Source organism: Chelon labrosus, assembly GCF_963514085.1.
Source record: "Chelon labrosus genome assembly, chromosome: 5".
NCBI lineage: Eukaryota > Metazoa > Chordata > Actinopteri > Mugiliformes > Mugilidae > Chelon > Chelon labrosus.
Genome location: NC_140341.1, coordinates 15,188,854 through 15,208,113, shown reverse-complemented (window position 1 = coordinate 15,208,113; position 19,260 = coordinate 15,188,854). Strand labels below are relative to the sequence as shown.

The 19,260-nt window shown below is 41.8% G+C and overlaps 2 protein-coding genes across 2 annotated transcripts; both read left to right on the top strand.

Moving 5' to 3' along the window:
- Window positions 1-4,869: 4,869 nt before the first annotated feature.
- On the top strand, window positions 4,870-15,212 carry LOC311488014 (MORC family CW-type zinc finger protein 3-like; the record flags this gene model as incomplete). Its single annotated transcript, XM_084544518.1, has 16 exons — window positions 4,870-4,908; window positions 5,660-5,732; window positions 6,461-6,593; window positions 7,128-7,352; window positions 7,601-7,768; window positions 7,884-8,016; window positions 8,405-8,533; window positions 8,643-8,762; window positions 8,856-8,953; window positions 9,103-9,210; window positions 9,298-9,426; window positions 9,680-9,748; window positions 10,639-10,675; window positions 12,609-12,980; window positions 13,181-13,322; window positions 15,103-15,212. The coding sequence occupies 16 exons, from the start codon at window positions 4,870-4,872 to the stop codon at window positions 15,210-15,212; spliced, it is 2,085 nt and encodes a 694-aa protein (XP_084400644.1).
- Window positions 15,213-15,957: 745 nt separating this feature from the next.
- LOC311488013 (carbonic anhydrase-like) lies at window positions 15,958-18,790 on the top strand (the record flags this gene model as incomplete). Its single annotated transcript, XM_084544517.1, has 7 exons — window positions 15,958-15,991; window positions 16,724-16,921; window positions 17,193-17,311; window positions 17,646-17,738; window positions 17,908-17,970; window positions 18,138-18,293; window positions 18,647-18,790. The coding sequence occupies 7 exons, from the start codon at window positions 15,958-15,960 to the stop codon at window positions 18,764-18,766; spliced, it is 783 nt and encodes a 260-aa protein (XP_084400643.1). The 3' UTR covers window positions 18,767-18,790.
- Window positions 18,791-19,260: the final 470 nt, after the last annotated feature.

Sequence of the window (19,260 nt, the reverse complement as noted above, 5' to 3'; positions counted from 1 at the left end):
AACCCCACTCCATAAGACTATCTAGCCCGGAGCGTTTCTTGGGTGACTCTGGTGACTGTTGGCCCTTCTTAACTCGGTGTGAGCTCCACTTTGAGTTCCAGGCTCAGGCACTCCCATCAGATAGAAACAAGATGGCTTACATCATATCTTATCTGTCAGGAAGAGCCAAGGCCTGGGCCACCTCAGAGTGGAGCAGACGTTCTGAGGTATGTACCTCAGACCTTTAAGCAGAACCCATGCAGATCGGTCACACCCAGTTGTCTCCAGTCAAACGTCAACGGAGGTTCATCGAGGGTCAGTGCATCTATTGTGGCCAACTTGGGCACGTCATCGCCAATTGTCCAGCCCGAGGTACCCTGACCTCAACCACCTTCAAACCCCTGGTGAGTGTTACACACTGCAAAACACTTAACCAGAGACGGCTAACCTGTGTCACTCTTGCCACAATGACTGCCACCACAGCTCGGACTGACATTCATCATTGAAGTTGATGTTTCGGATGTTGGCATCGGGGCGGTCCTGTCCCAGAGGTCGGGTAAGGATGGAAAGATTCACCTCTGTGCCTTGCTTTCTCCAGCAGAAAGAAATTATGTGGTGGGGGATCGGGAGCTGCTGGTTGTCAAGGTGCCGCTGGAGGAGTGGAGACACTGGCTGGAGGGGGCGGTCCACCCGGTTCTTATATGGACAGACCACAAGAACCTGCAGTACATTAAGAGCGCCAAAAGGTCAAATCCTCGTCAAGTCAGGTGGGCCATGTTCTTCTCCCATGTTCTTCTCTAGGTTTGATTATGTCCTGTCTTACAGACCAGGCTTGAAGAACAAAAAGCCAGATATCTTGTCGTGGATGTTTTCTCCTGAGGAAAGACACTCATCCGTCATACCCTCAGAAAGGGTGCTGGGGGCATTCACCTGGAGCACTGAATCCAAGGTGATGGAAGCCAACCAGACAATTCCCAGACCTGCAACATTGCCTCCCAACAGGCTGTTTGTGCCCCCAATCGCCAGAGTGAAGTAATTCAGTGGGGACACTGTTCTCAGTTGTCCAGTCACTCGGGAGTAAAACGCAGACTTTTTAGACTGGCTGAAAGATTTGTGGCCCAAAATGAAGGATGATGTAATTGAATTAATCTCTGCGTGTACAGTTTGTGCTCAACAGAAGTCGTCCCCAGCTGGTCTCCAACCTCTGCCTGTCCCTCGGCGCCTCTGGTCAGGCATCTCAGTGGACTTTGTCACTGGGTTGCCTGAATCTCAAGGTAACGGTCATCCTCACAACAGTAGACCGGTTTTTCAAAATGGTTAAAAACCTGGCAACAACCTGAAGTCTACTCTAGTCTGAATGAAGCCTGTCCTCCTAGCTACACTTATCTCAGCAGGGCCAGCACCACTGGCCGCGGGTGTGGCCTTGCCGTTGTGCACCGGGTAGACTTTGAGTTGTCCCCCCTGTCTCTGCCGGTCCTCTCCTCATTTGAATGCTTTGCATTCAAATGCAAACCGCCACTTTCCACCACAATGTTGCTGATTTACCGGCCCCCCAAACCGAACTCAGCTTTTATTCCCGAGATACATGATCTCCTCACCACACTCTGCACAACCCCAGGGAATATCATCATACTCGTGATTTTAATATCCATGTTAACGACCCCCCTTCCTACTCTGTAGCTGAATTCACTAATCTTCTTGACAGTCTCAACCTCACCCAACACGTCAATGTCCCAACACACTCCAAAGGCCACACTCTTGATTTGCTGATCACCAACTCCACCACCATCAGCAATCTCTCGGTGCATGATCTGGGCGTGTCCGACCATAAGGCCATCTCAATGGAGCTACCCACCCTGTCCCCCCTCAGTAAGCCCAGCAGACAAATCAGTTTCAGGAACCTTAAGAACATCAACCCAGTCACCCTGACTACTGACCTCCGTCATCTCTCTGCTGCCAACCCACTTTCAGTCACTGAATCTGTGGAGCTCTACAATTCATCACTCAGCACCCTTCTGGACCGTCATGCCCCACTCAAGTCCAGAACCGTTACCTTCACACGCTCAGCCCCCTGGTACTCCAGGGAGCTGCGTTTACAGAAGAGAACAGGACGTGTCCTTGAACGGCGTTTCAAGGATTCAGGACTTGCTGTTCACAAGCTAGCCTACCGGGAACATCAGAAGGCCTACAGCAAGTCCCTCCTCCTGTCCCTCCAGCCCCCCCGCTGTATCTGCTGCCCCTCTCCCCCCTCAGTTACTTCCACTGACCCTCAATCTGGGACCACCCAGCTCCTCTGATGTTTTACGGACATCACTCAGCATGAGATTGAGGACCTCCTAAGGAAGATGAAGCCCTCCACCTGTGACCTGGACCCATTTCCCTCAGCCCTGATAAAAAGTCACTCCTCTGCAATAAGTCCCATGATCACCAAAATCATCAATCAGTCCCTCCGATCCGGCCATGTCCCCACGTCTCTGAAAACTGCTGTCATTAAGCCACTACTCAAAAAGCCCAGCCTTGACCCCGAAGTACCTGCCAACTACCGCCCCATCTCCAACCTCCCTTTCCTGTCAAAGGTGTTGGAAAAGGTAGTTTCTGCCCAACTCCACAACCACCTCATAACTAACAGTCTTTATGAGAAGTTCCAGTCTGGTTTTCGCTCTGGCCACAGTACAGAAACTGCCCTGGTCAGGGTCACAAATGACCTACTGATGACGGCTGATGCTGGCTCTCCATCACTTCTCATCCTTCTTGACCTCACCGCAGCCTTTGACACCGTGGACCACCACATCCTTCTACACCACCTCCACTCCTCCATTGGACTCTCTGACACTACCCTGGCCTGGTTCACATCATATCTCACCGACAGAACAGAGTATGTATCCCTGGGTGGTGCTAAATCGGACACACACTCTGTCACCTGTGGTGTCCCTCAAGGATCAGTCCTTGGCCCCACCCTCTTCACGCTCTACATGCTCCCCCTTGGTCATGTCATCAGCCAGCATGGAATATCTTTCCATTGCTACGCTGATGACACCCAACTTTACATCAAAACCAACCCAAACCCCTCTGCAGCCCTTTCCACACTTTCCACCTGCCTGGAGGAGATAAAGGCGTGGATGACGGCTAACTTCCTTCAACTTAACAGTTCAAAAACGGAAGCCATTCTTGTTGGCACTCCACACCAGACCCGGTCATCCACCATCACCAGCATCACCTTCTCCGGCCATGACATCCACCTCTCATCCTCAGTCACAAACCTCGGTGTCAGAATGGACCCTCACCTGACTTTTGAGGCTCACATTAAACACCTTTGCAAAACCTCCTTCTTTCATCTCAGGAATATTGCAAAACTCCGCCCCATACTCACTCTCCGTGATGCCGAAAAACTTGTCCATGCCTTTGTCTCCTCCAGGCTGGACTACTGCAATGCACTCCTCATCGGGATCCCAGGCAAAAAAATCAAGCAGTTGCAGTACATCCAGAACTGTGCTGCCAGGATCCTGATGGGGGTGTGGAAGTACCACCACATCACACCCATCCTCAAATCCCTCCACTGGCTTCCTGTCCAGTACAGGATTTAATTCAAAGTTTCCCTTCTGACCCACCAGTGCCTCCATGGCACTGCCCCCGGTTACCTCAAATAACTCATCACCCCCCTTTCCTCCTCACGCCATCTCCGCACTGGACAGGCCAACCTCCTCCAGCCTCCAAGGACAAGGCTTCGAACCATGGGCGACCGCGCCTTCTGTTCAGCTGCACCCAGCCTGTGGAATACTCTTCCTGTGCATCTAAGGGCACCACAGACTGTGGACTCTTTTAAAAAAGGCCTTAAGACTCATCTTTTTATAAAAGCCTATGGCTAAAACTGCTATTTTTAATGTCTCTCTTTTATGCTAGTTTTAAAGTCTTTATGTTGTTTTATGTGCATTGTAGCACTTTGAGGTCCTTGCTTTGAGGTAAAGTGCGTTATAAATAAAATTTATTATTATTATCATTATTATTATTAAACTCCCATCCACAAAAGATATCCTCATGACCAGAGTGTTTAAAGATTTTGGATTCCCTTGGAGTATCCCGTCTGATAGGGGGCCCCAGTTCATTGCCCAGTTCTGGAGGGCATTTTGTGAACTAATTAACACTAAACCAAATCTCACCTCTGGCTACAACCCCCAAAGTAAAGGTCAAACAGAACATCTAAGCTGCTGGCAGTCAGGCGGCGGGGTTGTGTACTCCTATACCTTGCGGACTGGGAGGGATACGGTCCTGAGGAGAGATCCTGGTTGCCCTCCCGTGACATTCTGGACCGCCAACTTATTCAGGACTTCCATGCCTCCCAAGTTCCTGGGCCTCCAGGCGTCGGCCTGATCAATGTCAGACTACGTAGTCCTGACAGTACCCCCCTTCCAAGGTACTGTCAGGACCATGTGGTGTCTAGTGTCTGTTATTTTTAAGTTCAGTTTTCTGTCCTCTTTTTGTTTTATTTTGAAGTCAGAGTCCACTGAAGTCTGTCTTCCTGTCTAGTTCTGCCTGTGTGATTGCTTTCCCCGCCCTCATGTGTTTCACCTGTGTCTCATTGTCTCTCTCGCGTATATAAGCTGTGTTCCCTTTTCCTCCTGTGCCAGATTGTCTCGAAGGATTCCTTTAAGTGTTCCAGCCTGTTTGGTTTTTTGGTTTTTGGTTTTTTTTCCCCAGAGTGTTTCCTTGTTCTGACTTTTTAGTTAATCTTTGTTACCTGATTTTTTTTGCCTGCTGGACCTCTGTACCTTTGCATGAATCCTGATTTTCTTGTTTTGACCCTGCTTCCAATTAAACTACCTTTGAGGCTGCCTGATCCCTGACTCCATTTGTGTCCACCTGATCCATACTTGATACTGACATTACGGAAAGATGGCAACTCAAACGGACCGCGGTGTTCCTCTGAGTACGGTTAGTAGAGTTTACTAACTTGTTTACAGGAATGTGCCCAGTTTAGTTGGTGCAAATAAAAAATTTAGGAATTTTAAAAAATTCAATTTTCACTTCATGTTTGTAATGAGGTTAAATAGATGGATTTTGGTGACAAAAACAAATAAGTATTTCAAGAGCTAGTTAAATATGTAAATCACAGCATAACAAATATATTCATGTGTGAATTAAAGTCAGTGCTGAGATTCGTTTTCCTAGTAAACCACTGACATCTTAGTCCATGATTATATGTAGGCTGGTCCCAGGTCCACACCTTTAATTCAAGATAGCTCTGTGTTTGAAACTTTACTTTCATATGTTCTCTGTATATGCGGTGTGTAGGGCAAAGGTTTATTACTTTGTAATATTTGCTTTCCCCTATTTCCATTCTTTATTGCTCTAAGTAATGAAACCACTTCCACTGCTGTTATCACATTTATGGAAGCAAAACATACACAAACATTCAAGAGTGTATGATGTGGTCCAGACTCAACATCTGGTGGGTGTCTTCTGACTGGGGACCAATTAACCTAATGAGCATGTCTTTGGATGGTGGGAGGAAGCTGGAGAGAACCCACGCAAACACAGGAAGAACATGCAAACTCCACACAGAAAGGCCCAGCCGGCCCATGGATTCGAACCAGTGATCTTCTCGCTGTGAGGCATCAGTGCTAACCACCTCGCCACTGTCAAATCTAACTATTGTGTCAATTTTAATCTGTTCCACTTGTAGCTTTCTCCTAAGTATCTTCACAGCAACTCCACCAGCCACACCTGGCCCTTCAGCGCCATAGCTGAACTCATAGGTGAGTCATCTTCATTATATTTTCAAGAGAGATAAGGCGTCTTGGTTAGTTTCTCTTTTACTGCAGACTGGGGATGCTTTCAGTTAATCTGCTGGACTTTCAGTAATCAGGACTGCTTTTGGTTTGGTTTACATGTGTATTTGACGTGGTCTCTTGTAGCTGTGTACCTAGTCTCTTGTCTAACTTCATGAAGGTTTTTAAAGAGTAATGGGCTGAATTAGAGAATAACGGTCTTCTTAGCTGTAGCTGGAAACATATCCAGCTAATTTAAGACATCAGCTTTTTCCTTTGGTTGTGAGATTAATCGTTTGCTCCACTGAAGGTGTTGTGGGGTTTTTTTTGAGGGGGGGTTAGTGCCATCCTTTTTATTTCACAAGCCATTGCAAGAATGACCCAAATGGTCATTAAGTGCTGATTATTTTATTATATCAAAACAGAGGCTGAGTATGTGAAGTCTGGCCAGTGTTGATTCTGACACATTTTTTTTATCACATGCTGTGAATCTTGTTTGCATCTGCTAATTTTCTTAAAAGAAAGAATAAGAAGTCTACCTTTATCTCTTGGTGGAGTTGAACCAAGGAAGTTGCGGTGAAATCTAAGGGAGAATCCACCTGAAAAAGTCACCTGTAAATTAGCATTTCCATACACCTCAACATTACAGCAATTAGAAGAATTTGGAAAGGAAATAATACTTTGTGCATGGTTTTAAAAAAGCTTTCTTTTGACAGACAATGCCTATGATCCAGATGTCAACGCAAAACAGTTCTGGATTGATAAGACCGTGATCAAAGGTGAAGAATGTCTCACCTTTATGGATAATGGAAATGGACTGGACCATGAAACAATGCACAAGATGCTCAGGTACAGATGCCACTGCTTGGTATTCCTGGGAAATTACATTTTATGTGGGGAAAAAAAAGCAATCTTGGTGAGAGGGTAGAAGGAGAAGCTGGGGGGGGGGGGGGTGCTCTGCTTCTTTCTTACTCTCTGTGCTCACATATACTGTGTTTTAATATACCCAAATTTCCAAAGCTGTTCTGAAATGGTGACTGAAGATTAAATAGTAACTGGCTAAGATTAAATACTGCATTGCCATTTCATAATTGCTGCACTGCTAAAATCGTGATCTTACAGTTGCAGTGTATTATGACAAAATCTTTGTATATATGTTAGGCACAGGCAGTATTTACATGTTAAATAGTGATTCGGAAAGAGAGTTATCTAGGGACAGAAAGCTGCCACACAGAATGCTGTGTTATCGTTCTTTAAATATCTGTATGAACACAGAAGTTTCCAACAGTTGACTGCAATGTTAAGGAAATGTGCCAATAAATGTAAATATTAATATCAGTATTCTTATACAGCACTTTTTTTTTTTGATTTTTCTCCCTTCAGCTTTGGGTATAGTGACAAGACTCCTTCGCATGGTAAACAGCCCATTGGAATGTATGGGAACGGCTTCAAGTCTGGATCCATGCGTCTTGGCAAAGATGCCATCGTTTTTTCCAAGTCAAGGAACATGTCGTGTGTTGGGATGCTCTCTCAGACCTACCTGGAAAAGATTGATGCCAAGCGAATAATCGTGCCTATTGTTTCCTTTGAAGAGAGAAAAACAAATGAGTATACACCCTTTCTCTAATGCTCTGACACCATCACATTTTCATTATATGATTATCATGTGTAGTGAGATGAATGGGACACAGGTCGAAAATTTGAAAAATATCAAGGGCAATATCTAGCTTGACAATACCCCAACTAGAAATGTAATGCTGTATTTTATTGTGAAAAGGCTGGAGTGTAGTTAAAAGTATGTTATTTATTTTGTAAATTTGACATGTTGAAAGAGACATGCTTTCTATCAATCATAGGACAGCAGAAATCTCTGTAAGAGAAGAGCACGAAGCCAGTCTGCAGGACATTCTGCAGTATTCCCCTTTCAACACAATAGAAGAACTGCTCGCTGAGGTCAACGCCATCAGTTCATCCTGGTCCAAAGGGAAAACTGGCACACGGATCATCATCTGGAATCTGCGCAGGTCTGTTCGTAGTCCACACACACTGTACACTGATGAATACACACTTTTCTTTTCTTAAGTTTCTGGGAACTGGAGCATGACAATTCACCTGAGATGCTTGTTTGTTTTTTTGTAGGACATCCACCGGAACAACAGAGTTTGATTTTGAGACGGACCGTTACGATATCCAAATTCCATCTGACGTCTACGAGGAACTGAAGGACCCTTGTCAAACGTCCTACATCCCTGAGTGTGTGTACTCACTGCGGGTAAGGAGCAGTAATGTATGGACTGACGTGTGTGCACAGTTTGACTCCAGAAGATTTATCACTGAAAGTTTTTGTAATTTTGTGATATTGCAACTAATTTGAAAGCACAAACAAGTCTATGCAGCTTCCACAAGTGTTAACTTTCAGTGAAGTAGGAGGCATCCTGTAGCCAGTTAAACTTCTGAAATTAAAAATCTGATTTTAGACTTTAGAACATTCATGTCCCAAATTGCAGTCCCGTTTCAAAGAGGTCTGTAATAACAGAGACATTGCCCAATATAGTCTTCTAGGGAATTTAATTGGTTTGGTTGAGCAAACCATTTTCATTCTTTATCACATCTCCTTGACTGTATAAACAAACTGATATCTGTGTTTGTAATGGTTTCAGGCATATTGTCGTATTCTCTACCTGAAGCCTCGGATGCAGATTGTGGTACGAGGTGTGAATGTTAAATCCCAGCTCATCGCTAAGAGCCTGGCCTGCACCAAAAAGGACCACTACAAGCCCACTTTCCTGGTATCCTTTCATCACAGATTTCTTTCTAATCTTCCTCTTTTTGGTTGGTGATGGTTGGTGATATGTGTTTATTTTGCTGCTCTTGAGATTTCCTTAAACATTATTTCAGAACAAACGCATTCCTATAACTTTTGGGTACAACACCAAAAGTAAAGACCAGTATGGCATTATGATGTATCACAAGAATCGACTCATCAAAGCCTACGAACATGTGGGCTGTCAGCTTAAGGTGAGTTTGGACTGTTTTAAGAGAGTTTGATTATTCCACATGTATTCAGAGGTTTCTAAGTGTTATCATGAGCTGAATCTTTACCTTCTTCAGGCAAACACCATGGGAGTTGGAGTCATTGGGATCATAGAATGTGACTTTTTAGATCCTACCCACAACAAACAGAGCTTTATGGAGACAGAGAAGTACAGGTAATAACGACAATGCTGTATTTTCAAGTCTAAATTAGTACACTGGATATCTGATGCATAAAATATAAAAAATATATAAAAATATTTTTATTAGTTTGTCCATATTTCCCGATTCCTTGAAGTCTGATCTGTTTGATGTTTCGATACAGAAAAACCATCAACAATTTGGGGATCAAACTGGAGGAGTACTCGAAGGAAATCCGTTACAGGAAGAAAAAAGATGATCCAAACAACACCATACCAGTGGAAGATACCATGTTAGTAGAATCTGAAGTGACTGACATCATGTGTTCTGCATGTGCACATACAGTATAATTGGTTTAACCACGTTAAATCCTCCTCAGGAAGCAACCAGATCAAAACTGGATTCAGTGTGAAGACTGTTTAAAGTGGCGCAAACTCCCTGATGGGATTGATGACAGCGAGCTGCCAGATAAATGGTTCTGCCATATGAACCCTGACCCTCAGTTCAGGTAATCAAAGTATTATCATTTCAACCGATGATTTAAAAAAACACATGAAATCCACTCATATTCCTTGAAGGATTGCTAACTCACGGTTTGTAAGACTAGAGGAATTAGACAAACTGTGATGATGGTCTACTGATTGGGCCTTGGTATTCACATACAGCTGTCTACCAAACCAGCCACTGTAACCTAAGTGTATTTGCTTGGGCCAGGCACAGCTTGCCAATGCTTTCTCTTTCTATCTGATTTACCCGTACAGGAGCTGCAATGTAGATGAGGAGCCTGAGGATGATGACCAACCTTCATACAAGAAGACCTATAAACAAGAGTGAGTCACACATTTCTATTTCACAATGCACCACAGCATACTGAATGTTTAGACCCAATAAGAATGGCAATGACAACCTTAACTGTGTAAGGACAGTTAATTGTAGTTGTGATTTATCGTCAACATTTGGATGTGATGTTCAGAGTTAATATTATATTAATGGAGTCTAAATTTAGCCAACCTACCAAATTCCACTTGTACAACATTACTGACATTAGTACTCTAGGACTAATCATTTAATGTTACTATTTGCAGATAATTACAACATAACTTGCTCTTCTGGACACTTAGCATCAAAATTGTCCTCTAATGATTTCTGTATTCTAAGTAGGGGTTGAACGACTTCCGACTATTATGTTGTGAAAGTCGAGTCAACGCCGACGATGTTACACATACGTAAAAACACAGTAGAAAGTAATGCTTTGCTACAATGAAATCTATATTCTTGACCTAAATGCATGTTGTAGTGTCTAACACAAAAGAAGCTACACAGGCTTTTCTGTTTATTGAAGCTTGAACACAGGCTACTGTCAGCCGTAACCCACGCAAACACCTTAAACACTGTCTGCCTGACACTTCTAATATGCGACTTTCACTCGGCAAACTCTCAGCTCAACCATAACTCCCCCTTCTGTCAGTGAATGGTGCATTCACTGACATCAAGGACAAAAAACACTCTCTTACAATCACAGTAACAATGTAAACTGACAGAACACAACAGAACTGAACATAAAGACATGAGCTTATCAATGTGGTTTGCTGCAGATATGTTTAGCCTATATAAATCGGCACTTGTCAGCATTTTTACCGATGATTAGTTTGCAGCTCTACTGAATGTGTGTGGGTATGACTCCTTGTGACTCCTTACTCCTGTGATTTATTTGCTACAGAGAGAACAAAAAGAAACAAGAAATGAAAAGACAAACGGTAAGCATACACGGTCTGCCTGGCCAAAAAAAAAAGTCGCCACCTGGATTTATCTTGGCAAATATGTACGAGCCTCCTATTGGATAATTACTGCATGGGCAATTATCTTTCAGCTGGTCACAAGATATTTAACCCCAACTGATTCAATAATAAGTAGCTTCTCATTTATTAAAACAATCATGTCTAAAGACACATCCTGTGGTCGTAGAAAAGATTTGAGTCTGTTTGAGAAGGGTCAAATCATTGGAATGCATCAAGAAGAGAAAACATCTAAGGAGATTGAAGAAACTGCTAAAATTGTGTTAAGAACTGTCCAACGCATTATTAAAAACTGGAAGGATAGTGGGGAAGCATCGTCTTTGAGGAAGAAATGTGGTCAGAAAAAAATCCTGATTAATTGTCATCGGCGATCACTTAAACGTTTGGTGAAATCAAATCGAAGAAGAACAATAGTAGAACTGAGGGCTATGTTTAATAGTGACAGTAAGAGCATTTCCACACGTACAATGTGAAGGGAACTCAAGGGATTGGGACTGAACAGCTGTGTAACCTTAAGAAAACCACTAATCAGTGAGGCTAACTGGAAAAAGGCTTTAATTTGCTAGTGAGCATAAAGATTGGACTCTGGAGCAATGGAAGAAGGTCATGTGGTCTGATGAGTCCAGATTTACCCTGTTTGAGAGTGATGGGGGCATCAGTGTAAGAAGAGAGGCAGATGAAGTGATGCACCCATCATGCCTAGTGTCTACTGTACAAGCCTGTGGGGGCAGTGCTATGATCTGGGGTTGCTGCAGTTGCTCAGGTCTAGGTTCAGCAACATTATGTGTCCAAAGAATGAGGTCAGCTGACTACCTGAATATACTGAATGACCAGGTTATTCCATCAATGGATTTTTTTTCTTCCCTGATGACACGGGCATATTCCAAGATGACAATGCCAGCATTCATGGGGCTCAAATTGTGAAAGAGTGGTTCAGGGAGCATGAGACATCATTTTCACACATGGGTTGGCCACCACAGAGTCCAGACCTTAACCCCACTGAGAATCATTGGGATGTGCTGGAGAAGGCTTTGTGCAGTGGTCAGACTCTCCCATCATCAATACAAGATCTTGGTGAAAAATGAATGTAACACTGGATGGAAATAAATCTTGTGACAATGTAGAAGCTAATCAAAACATTACAACAGAGAATGTGTGCTGTAATCAGAGCTAAAGGTGGTCCAACAAAATATTAGAGTGTGTGACCTTTTTTTGGTCAGGCAGTGTGTATTTTCTTCAAGCAAGAGGACAATTAAAGGGTTCAGGAGGAGCCACTTCTGGCTGATGTTACCAGACAAAACAATGCTTTCAGACAGAAAGAGAGAAAGGGCAGCTTCATCAAACAGTATCCAATTTGACACTGTGGGGCTAGGAGGGATGGTTAAAGTTGATTGATTTTAATTTAAGCTAATGATTTGTGTTTATAGTTTCAAAATATTAATACTTATAGTATCATAATATTCATTTAGAAATATTAGAAATTGCAAATAATATAAACTGTTTTCTTGTAATTTCTTTTCTTATAGATGGACCACACCTCTTCCACTTCCACTGCTGAGATTGCTGAGTCCTCTCCTCAGAGTTTCTCTACCGTTTCACAAGCTGGTGAAAAAAAAGAAAAAATGCTCTCTCTCTGTATGAGTAAAAGAAAGGAAGCTTGAGAGATGAAAATGTTTATCTATTCTTTCTTTGTAGCCTGCAGCCCCCCCAGCAGCAGTGGTGGCCTTCCAGTTATTTCTGATGGATGTTCACTGTCAGCGACCCCCCGAGGGTATGTTATTGTGTTGTTTATGAACTTAACTATATCACTTCTGCATCTGTAAGGACATTAACTTTTTTTTATGTTCACTGTAGACGAAAAAGATCCCGCCCTGTTACTCCACAAACAACACAGAAAAGACCAAAAAATAGCTTCCATGAGAAAGACTTAAAAGAACAGATCCGTCAACTTAGCTTTTCACTGCAACACATTCAGAGCAGACTGCAGGATCACTCTGAGGTCAATGTAAGGAAGGAGTTTTCTGACCAAGCCATCCAGACAGAAGAAACAGAGGGAAACACTGACTACAAAAGTCTGTTTGAGAAGGTCAAAAAGAAAGTCAATGAACTCATTAAGGACAAAGAGGCTTTACTAGAAGCTACTGAGATGAAGCCCAGTAGAACCAACGGTGAGGAAGAGGAGAGTGATGAGATTGCAATGATGGTGGACCGTCTGCTCCGTGAACTGGATCAAAGAAACAAGGAGAGGGATGAACTGCGCTCACAGGTCAGTGACCCAGTTTGGATTTGAGCTTTAAATGCTGTTAGTGTCATTTAATACTGTCATGCCTGTACCTCTACATTAAGTTCAACACATATTTATTCTGAACAAGTACATACATTTGTACCCCAAAAAACCTGTATAGAATAAAATCAAACAAGAACCCATCTGTGTATCTTACACTTCACTATGTGCTGTTCCATCAGCTGAGCAGTCTGGAGGATCAGAAAGCAAACCTGGCAGCCCAGTGTGAATTGCTCAAGTTGACCTTGCAGCATCAACGGAGGAAAAATGCAGCAGGAAGGAAGCTCAGAAGGAAGCTCAGAAGGAAGCTCAGGAGACAGGAAGGTTTGTGGTCCCTAATTTATACTCATATTCATACATACAGAAAGGTGGAGATATCAGACATAAAATATCAGAACAGTGGTGTAAATATTAATTTCCTTGCCTCTCTTTGTTTCAGCAGTCCATAGGGCGCGTACTCGTCTCCGTCGTGTCTGCACTGAAGTAGCATACACTTTGCTCTTTATGGCTGTTGTTATATAAATTACTTATATGTAGTTCGTGTGCATGCTCATCACAGTAGTGCCTTTCATAATCATTATAGGAAATTTCAGTTAAGTGACATTTGTTTCCTCTTTTTTTGTGTGTGGAAAGACTACACAGTTTTTTACTCTACTCTTTGGTTTGTAGTATGTATATTAACTTAAAGGTACATTTACTCTAATGCTCTACTTAAGGACAGTTTTGAGGTAATTAAATAATTTTGTTTTCTGTTATCATTTTCAAAAGTAAAATATTTTATGTGTTCTCTCTTACATTTTTGGGGCATTTTACAATTCATACTATAAATTCACTATTTAAAATATAACATTATAAAAACATTTTATTGCATGTCATACCATTTGGTGCTCTTTTTCACATTACTTAATAATTATTGTTCTTATTGTCATTTGTCATATTGCAACACCTCATCATTCATCATAAAATAATACACAATTATATGCACATGGCTACTCTTTTACTTTTTGTGCCTTTAAGTATTCATTTATATTACTTTATGTAACTAAACTAATTTCTGTAGTTTAATCAACTCATATACATCAGAGAACAAGAAGAATTGGTTTTAAGAAGTAGTTTTCAACTCTAAATTATACCAAAAGATTAATGTGACTTGCAAATATTGTTGAAGAAATCACTATAGGTCCAAAGGTTGCTGTGGTGGGGTGTTTATTGGTATACTGGTATACAGTGAGCTTACAGACACAGAGTGTGGGTCTGGGAAGGTAAGCGGGCCGATATTTATACAGATCACCAAAAGGAAAGGGGGGTACGGCATAGAGATGCTGCTGTAAACCAAGGATGAGGTGTTATTATGTAAATGCAAAGCTCTTGTAGAGTCTCCACAGTGGCAAAAGGCCATGAGACACCAGGTCTACAGGCATACAGGTGACGATAGCAAAAGGTAACAAGGTCAAAGGGGCTAACACTCTAGGGGGTAGGAACAATGAGCCTAAATTGGTATTCTTCAACAGTGCATATTTAGATCTGGGCTAGATTCTGGGCTTCCTGGCTTTCCCTACGGCCTCCGTGATACAGATATATGAGCAAAACATTTCAAGCTTTCCTTGGGTCCCTGCTCATGTCAGTGTCAAAGGGAATGAGCAGGTAGATATATTGGTTAAACAAGAAGTGAGGGAAGAGAACATAGAGCTTCACATGGCAATAAGCAAAAATGAAGGTGAGTAAGTAATTAAATCATATTCTCAGTCAGTCTGGCAGAAGTACTGGGATAATAATGAAACAGTAAGACAATTAAACAATATACAAAACAGTAGTTGGGGTGGGTGAAAAGTAAACTGGAACAGGAAAGAAGACAATATCATCACACGACTGAGTATTGGTCAATATAGAAAATAGGCAAACCCCTCGAAGGAAATGTTCACACCACAACCAAACCAGAAACCCTTGAACATCTCATGCTTCATTGTACCAAATACAACATACAGAGAGATCTTCTATTTCAGTCACTGAGTAAGATTAAACATTTTTTTAAAAGAGAAATTTTTAGCGGTGTACGTCCCTCCCTCTGCTAATGCGGACACAGCTTCTGATGCCCTGCTCTCAGCTACCAGGCAAGCTGCAGACACAGCACACAGGCTTCTGAGGCAACTGAGGTCTTTTGGAGTGAAAGGGGCACTCCTGAAGACCTTCTGTGACTCTGTAGTGGTCTGCTAGAACAGTAAGATCACAGAAAGGGAGAGGAAGAGGCTGGATACGGTCATCAGGAAGATAGATAGATAGATAGAGGGGGGTAGTTCGTATAAATACACACATTTACAGTATTGAAAGCAGCTATGTAAGTAAAGTGCAGTGGTGCAGGTATTTAAGTCCGGTTAAGGCTCAGAGTTGAGCAGGTGGATGGCATGTGGACAGAAACTCTTCAGCTTCTCAGTCTCTGACCTCAGGCATCGGAAACGCCGACCTGATGGCAGTAGAGAGAAGAGAGAGTGTCCGGGGTGACTGGGCTGTTTGAGGATCTTCTTGGCCCTTTTTATATATTACATATAATTTAATTTAATTATTATTTAATTATTATATTATTATTATATATATAGTAATATATTATTATATAATAATATATTATAGTTAGTATAATTATCTATGTAAGTTGTCACATATTGGCAAATCTGCATTAACCTGGTATAGTAACAGTTACTGTTCTGTTACCATGGATACAAACTGGAAAAATGCACACTAAAAAACAGATCTTCTTTTAAATGATCAGTTACAACAGTTTGTACCATTTATGTGACATTTAAGTCGTTTTTCTTCGTTTGTTCACAAGAGACATCAGAGGAAATATCATTCGAAAGAGTAGTGCTGCCTCCTCACCTGCCTCTTCAGCCTCTTTTTAACCCGCGAACTCACTTGGATTAATTATTCTTTTCTGGTACCTGGATAACATAAAGGAGGAGCAGCTATGTCTCAAGGATGGGGATACGGAGCGGCTAACGGTGAGGATCTCACAGCCCCCAACACAGTTTGATTCACTTATTGTACTCGATTTTCAAGTCTATGTGTTAAAGGCTGAAAACATGTCGCCACACAGAATCAGTTAGTGTAGACAGTGCTGTATATATTATAGACACCAATCATCCATTCCTCAACAACAGTTTAATTACTTTAACAGTTACTCTAACTGCTGTAACTGAAACTTTCACAACCAGGAACATCCACAGGTCTTGTCGACTCAGCTTATCCAGATATTATACATGCAGAACAAATAGAAAATGTTTAAAGTGTTACAGTTTAGATTAAAAGCATAGAGAACAGGGAATATCATTGTTTTTCTTTCTGTCATTGAATGTTAAAGTACAGGTATACCTATTTATGTATTTCTACATTCCTTGTGTACTTCAGTTTCATACAAGAGTAATGTTTCCTTTTTTAATTACTTTTATTTAGTGAACATCTTGAATATCACATTGATACTGAGTAGATTGGAATATATTTTTACAATTAATTAATATTTTTTCAATTGTGATTTCACATCAAAGTTTAAAATACTTTTTGCTTCCTACTACCTAGTCAAAGTAGTTGTAAGTGAGAATTGTTTTCTAAGTTATGTATATATATTTGGTGACGTTACATTAAAATAGCTCAATCATCATCATGGAACGGATGCGACAAGACAACATTATACAGTAGTGGCATTAGTTTAAGTGTGTTTATTTCTGTATTTGTAGGACCTGACAAGTGGGCAGAAAGTTTCCCTATAGCCAATGGGCCCAGACAGTCTCCCATCAATATTGTCCCCAAGGAAGCCCAGTATGACTCCTCTTTGAAGCCTCTGACGTTGAAGTATGACCCCTCCAATGCCAAGGGCATGCTCAACAACGGACACTCCTTTCAGGTGGACTATGTGGACGACACAGACAGCTCCAGTAAGCACAGCTCAACTTCTATTATTAATTTTTGTCTTTGCATAACAGTATATATATTGATAATATATTGAAACAGCTAGAGTTAATGTTACTGGACTGTCTTGTTCATGCCACCACCCCAGCCGTATGAAATGTTTCAGTTGCTAACACAAACTTTCTGCCTCAGCGGGCTCTAAGCTGATGAGATCTGTATTCACTGTAATAAACCAAAAACTTGTTGTTATTGACTGTTCAGTGTTTCCTGATTATGTGATCTCTTGTTCAAAACCAGCCCTAACTGGAGGCCCTATTTCTGGAACATACCGTCTGAGGCAGTTTCATTTCCACTGGGGAGGCAGTGACGACCAAGGCTCGGAGCACACTGTCGACGGCATCAAGTTCCCCTGTGAGGTACTGAGGCCACTGGAGCATCTCAAGTTAACCGAATGTGAATTAAAATATGCATGCACAGTTCCTATTGCAATTACCACATACTGCACAGTAACAGATTTTAAACTCTTTATGTGGCAAGGATGTAAGGGGCAGGTAAGTGATAACCTCTTTGCAGTGGCGGTCGTTACTATTTTTCATAAAAAACAAAAACAAACAAAAAATAAAATCACAGGAGAGTGGAAAACTTGTAGTTCCATCATATGAAAATCAATGTGCCCTGCTTGAGCAGGCTGTCTGGATAAGGTGACATGCAGCCAATCTGTGACTTAATACTATTTTATTTCCTTGTTAGCTTCACCTGGTGCACTGGAACACTAAGTATCCCAGCTTTGGAGAGGCAGCCGACAAGCCTGATGGTCTTGCTGTAGTTGGGGTTTTTCTCAAGGTGAGTCATCAGTGATTCAACTTTGGCAAATCAGTCTGTCACTGTACTGCAGATTAGCAGTGGGATGGTGTTTAAGTGTTCCTGCCTTTTAAGATTGTGAAAAAAAAGTATTTTATGTTTCTTATTGTATGATGCATTATGTTTGTATCTACTTTATGTTGTGATCTAGATTGGTGATGCCAACCCTCAGCTTCAGAAAGTTCTGGATACCTTCGATGCCATTAAGACAAAGGTAAAAACAACTGTCACAAAATTCACAAAGTACAGCTGCACTTGGTACAAATGTGCCCATTCTAGAGCAGTTTTTAAGGAAAATAACTAATCAATTGTAGTGTTTTTTTCCTTTCCTCTTCACTTCCCGCTCCCCCTCTTCTATCTCCTGCTCTGTAACACCTGCAGGGAAAGCAGACCACCTTCTCTAACTTTGATGCAAAGACTCTTCTTCCTGGTTCTCTGGATTATTGGACATATGACGGCTCTTTGACTACTCCGCCACTCCTGGAGAGTGTGACCTGGATTGTTTTAAAGGAGCCAATCAGTGTCAGTCCTGCACAGGTACTCCCATATTTACTAAGTTCACCCACATGTGGCTCAGTAGGTAGAACGGTTAACTAATGTTAACTAATGTTAACTAATGTTAGATACAGCATCCCAAACAGCCAAGAAAAACACAGAAAAGTGTCAAAGCAGCTTGAGGTCTTTTAGGTACACTCTGTTGATAGCAGATTGTTGCAGTCAAAACCTCTTATCTGACCACTGTCAGTTGATATTCCTGTTGTGCTCTAGCAGGCAATGATGGAGTTGGTTATAAGGTTATAAGAGACTATGATATGATCTTGTCTGCCAAAATCATACCTTAATTATCGCTTTCTCCTTCTCCTTTCTGTTGGTTTCTGGTTCCTCGTTAGATGGAAATGTTCCGTGGCCTCCTCTTCTCTGGAGAAGGTGAAGATCCATGCTGCATGGTAAACAACTACAGGCCTCCTCAAGATCTCAAGGGCCGAAATGTCCGTGCCTCCTTCCAATAAACCCCACCTCACCTTCTTCACTCATCAGATTGTTTTTCCTTTCTCATTCTTGTTTCAACAGTTTTCTTCTGAAAGTCTTTACTTAGCTTATTTTAGCCTTAATGATATCAACTTGGAAACTGTAACAGCTACTTACAATGAGATAAGAACTCTGGTGCCTGATTACCTGTTTTGTCGCATCTGCGGCATGCCGTGCATCCTTTTCAAGGATTCAAGGATTCAAGGACTCTTTATTATCATTTCAACACACGTTGGTACATGAGATGGAAAGAAATGAGTTTCTCTGGTCCCGATTCAAGCCATAGCAGAAATAGTAAAAAGTATAAATAAGAATAAAGTTAGCTAATTAAGTATAGTACATAATAGCAAGGAGTGTATAAATATAGGCAGTAAAAAAGTGTCAGCACTGTAATAAGTATTAACTGCAATGAATAACCCATTAATATCCAGCAGTCCTGTACCATTGAGGTAGTGTGCAAGTGGAAGTTTAAAGG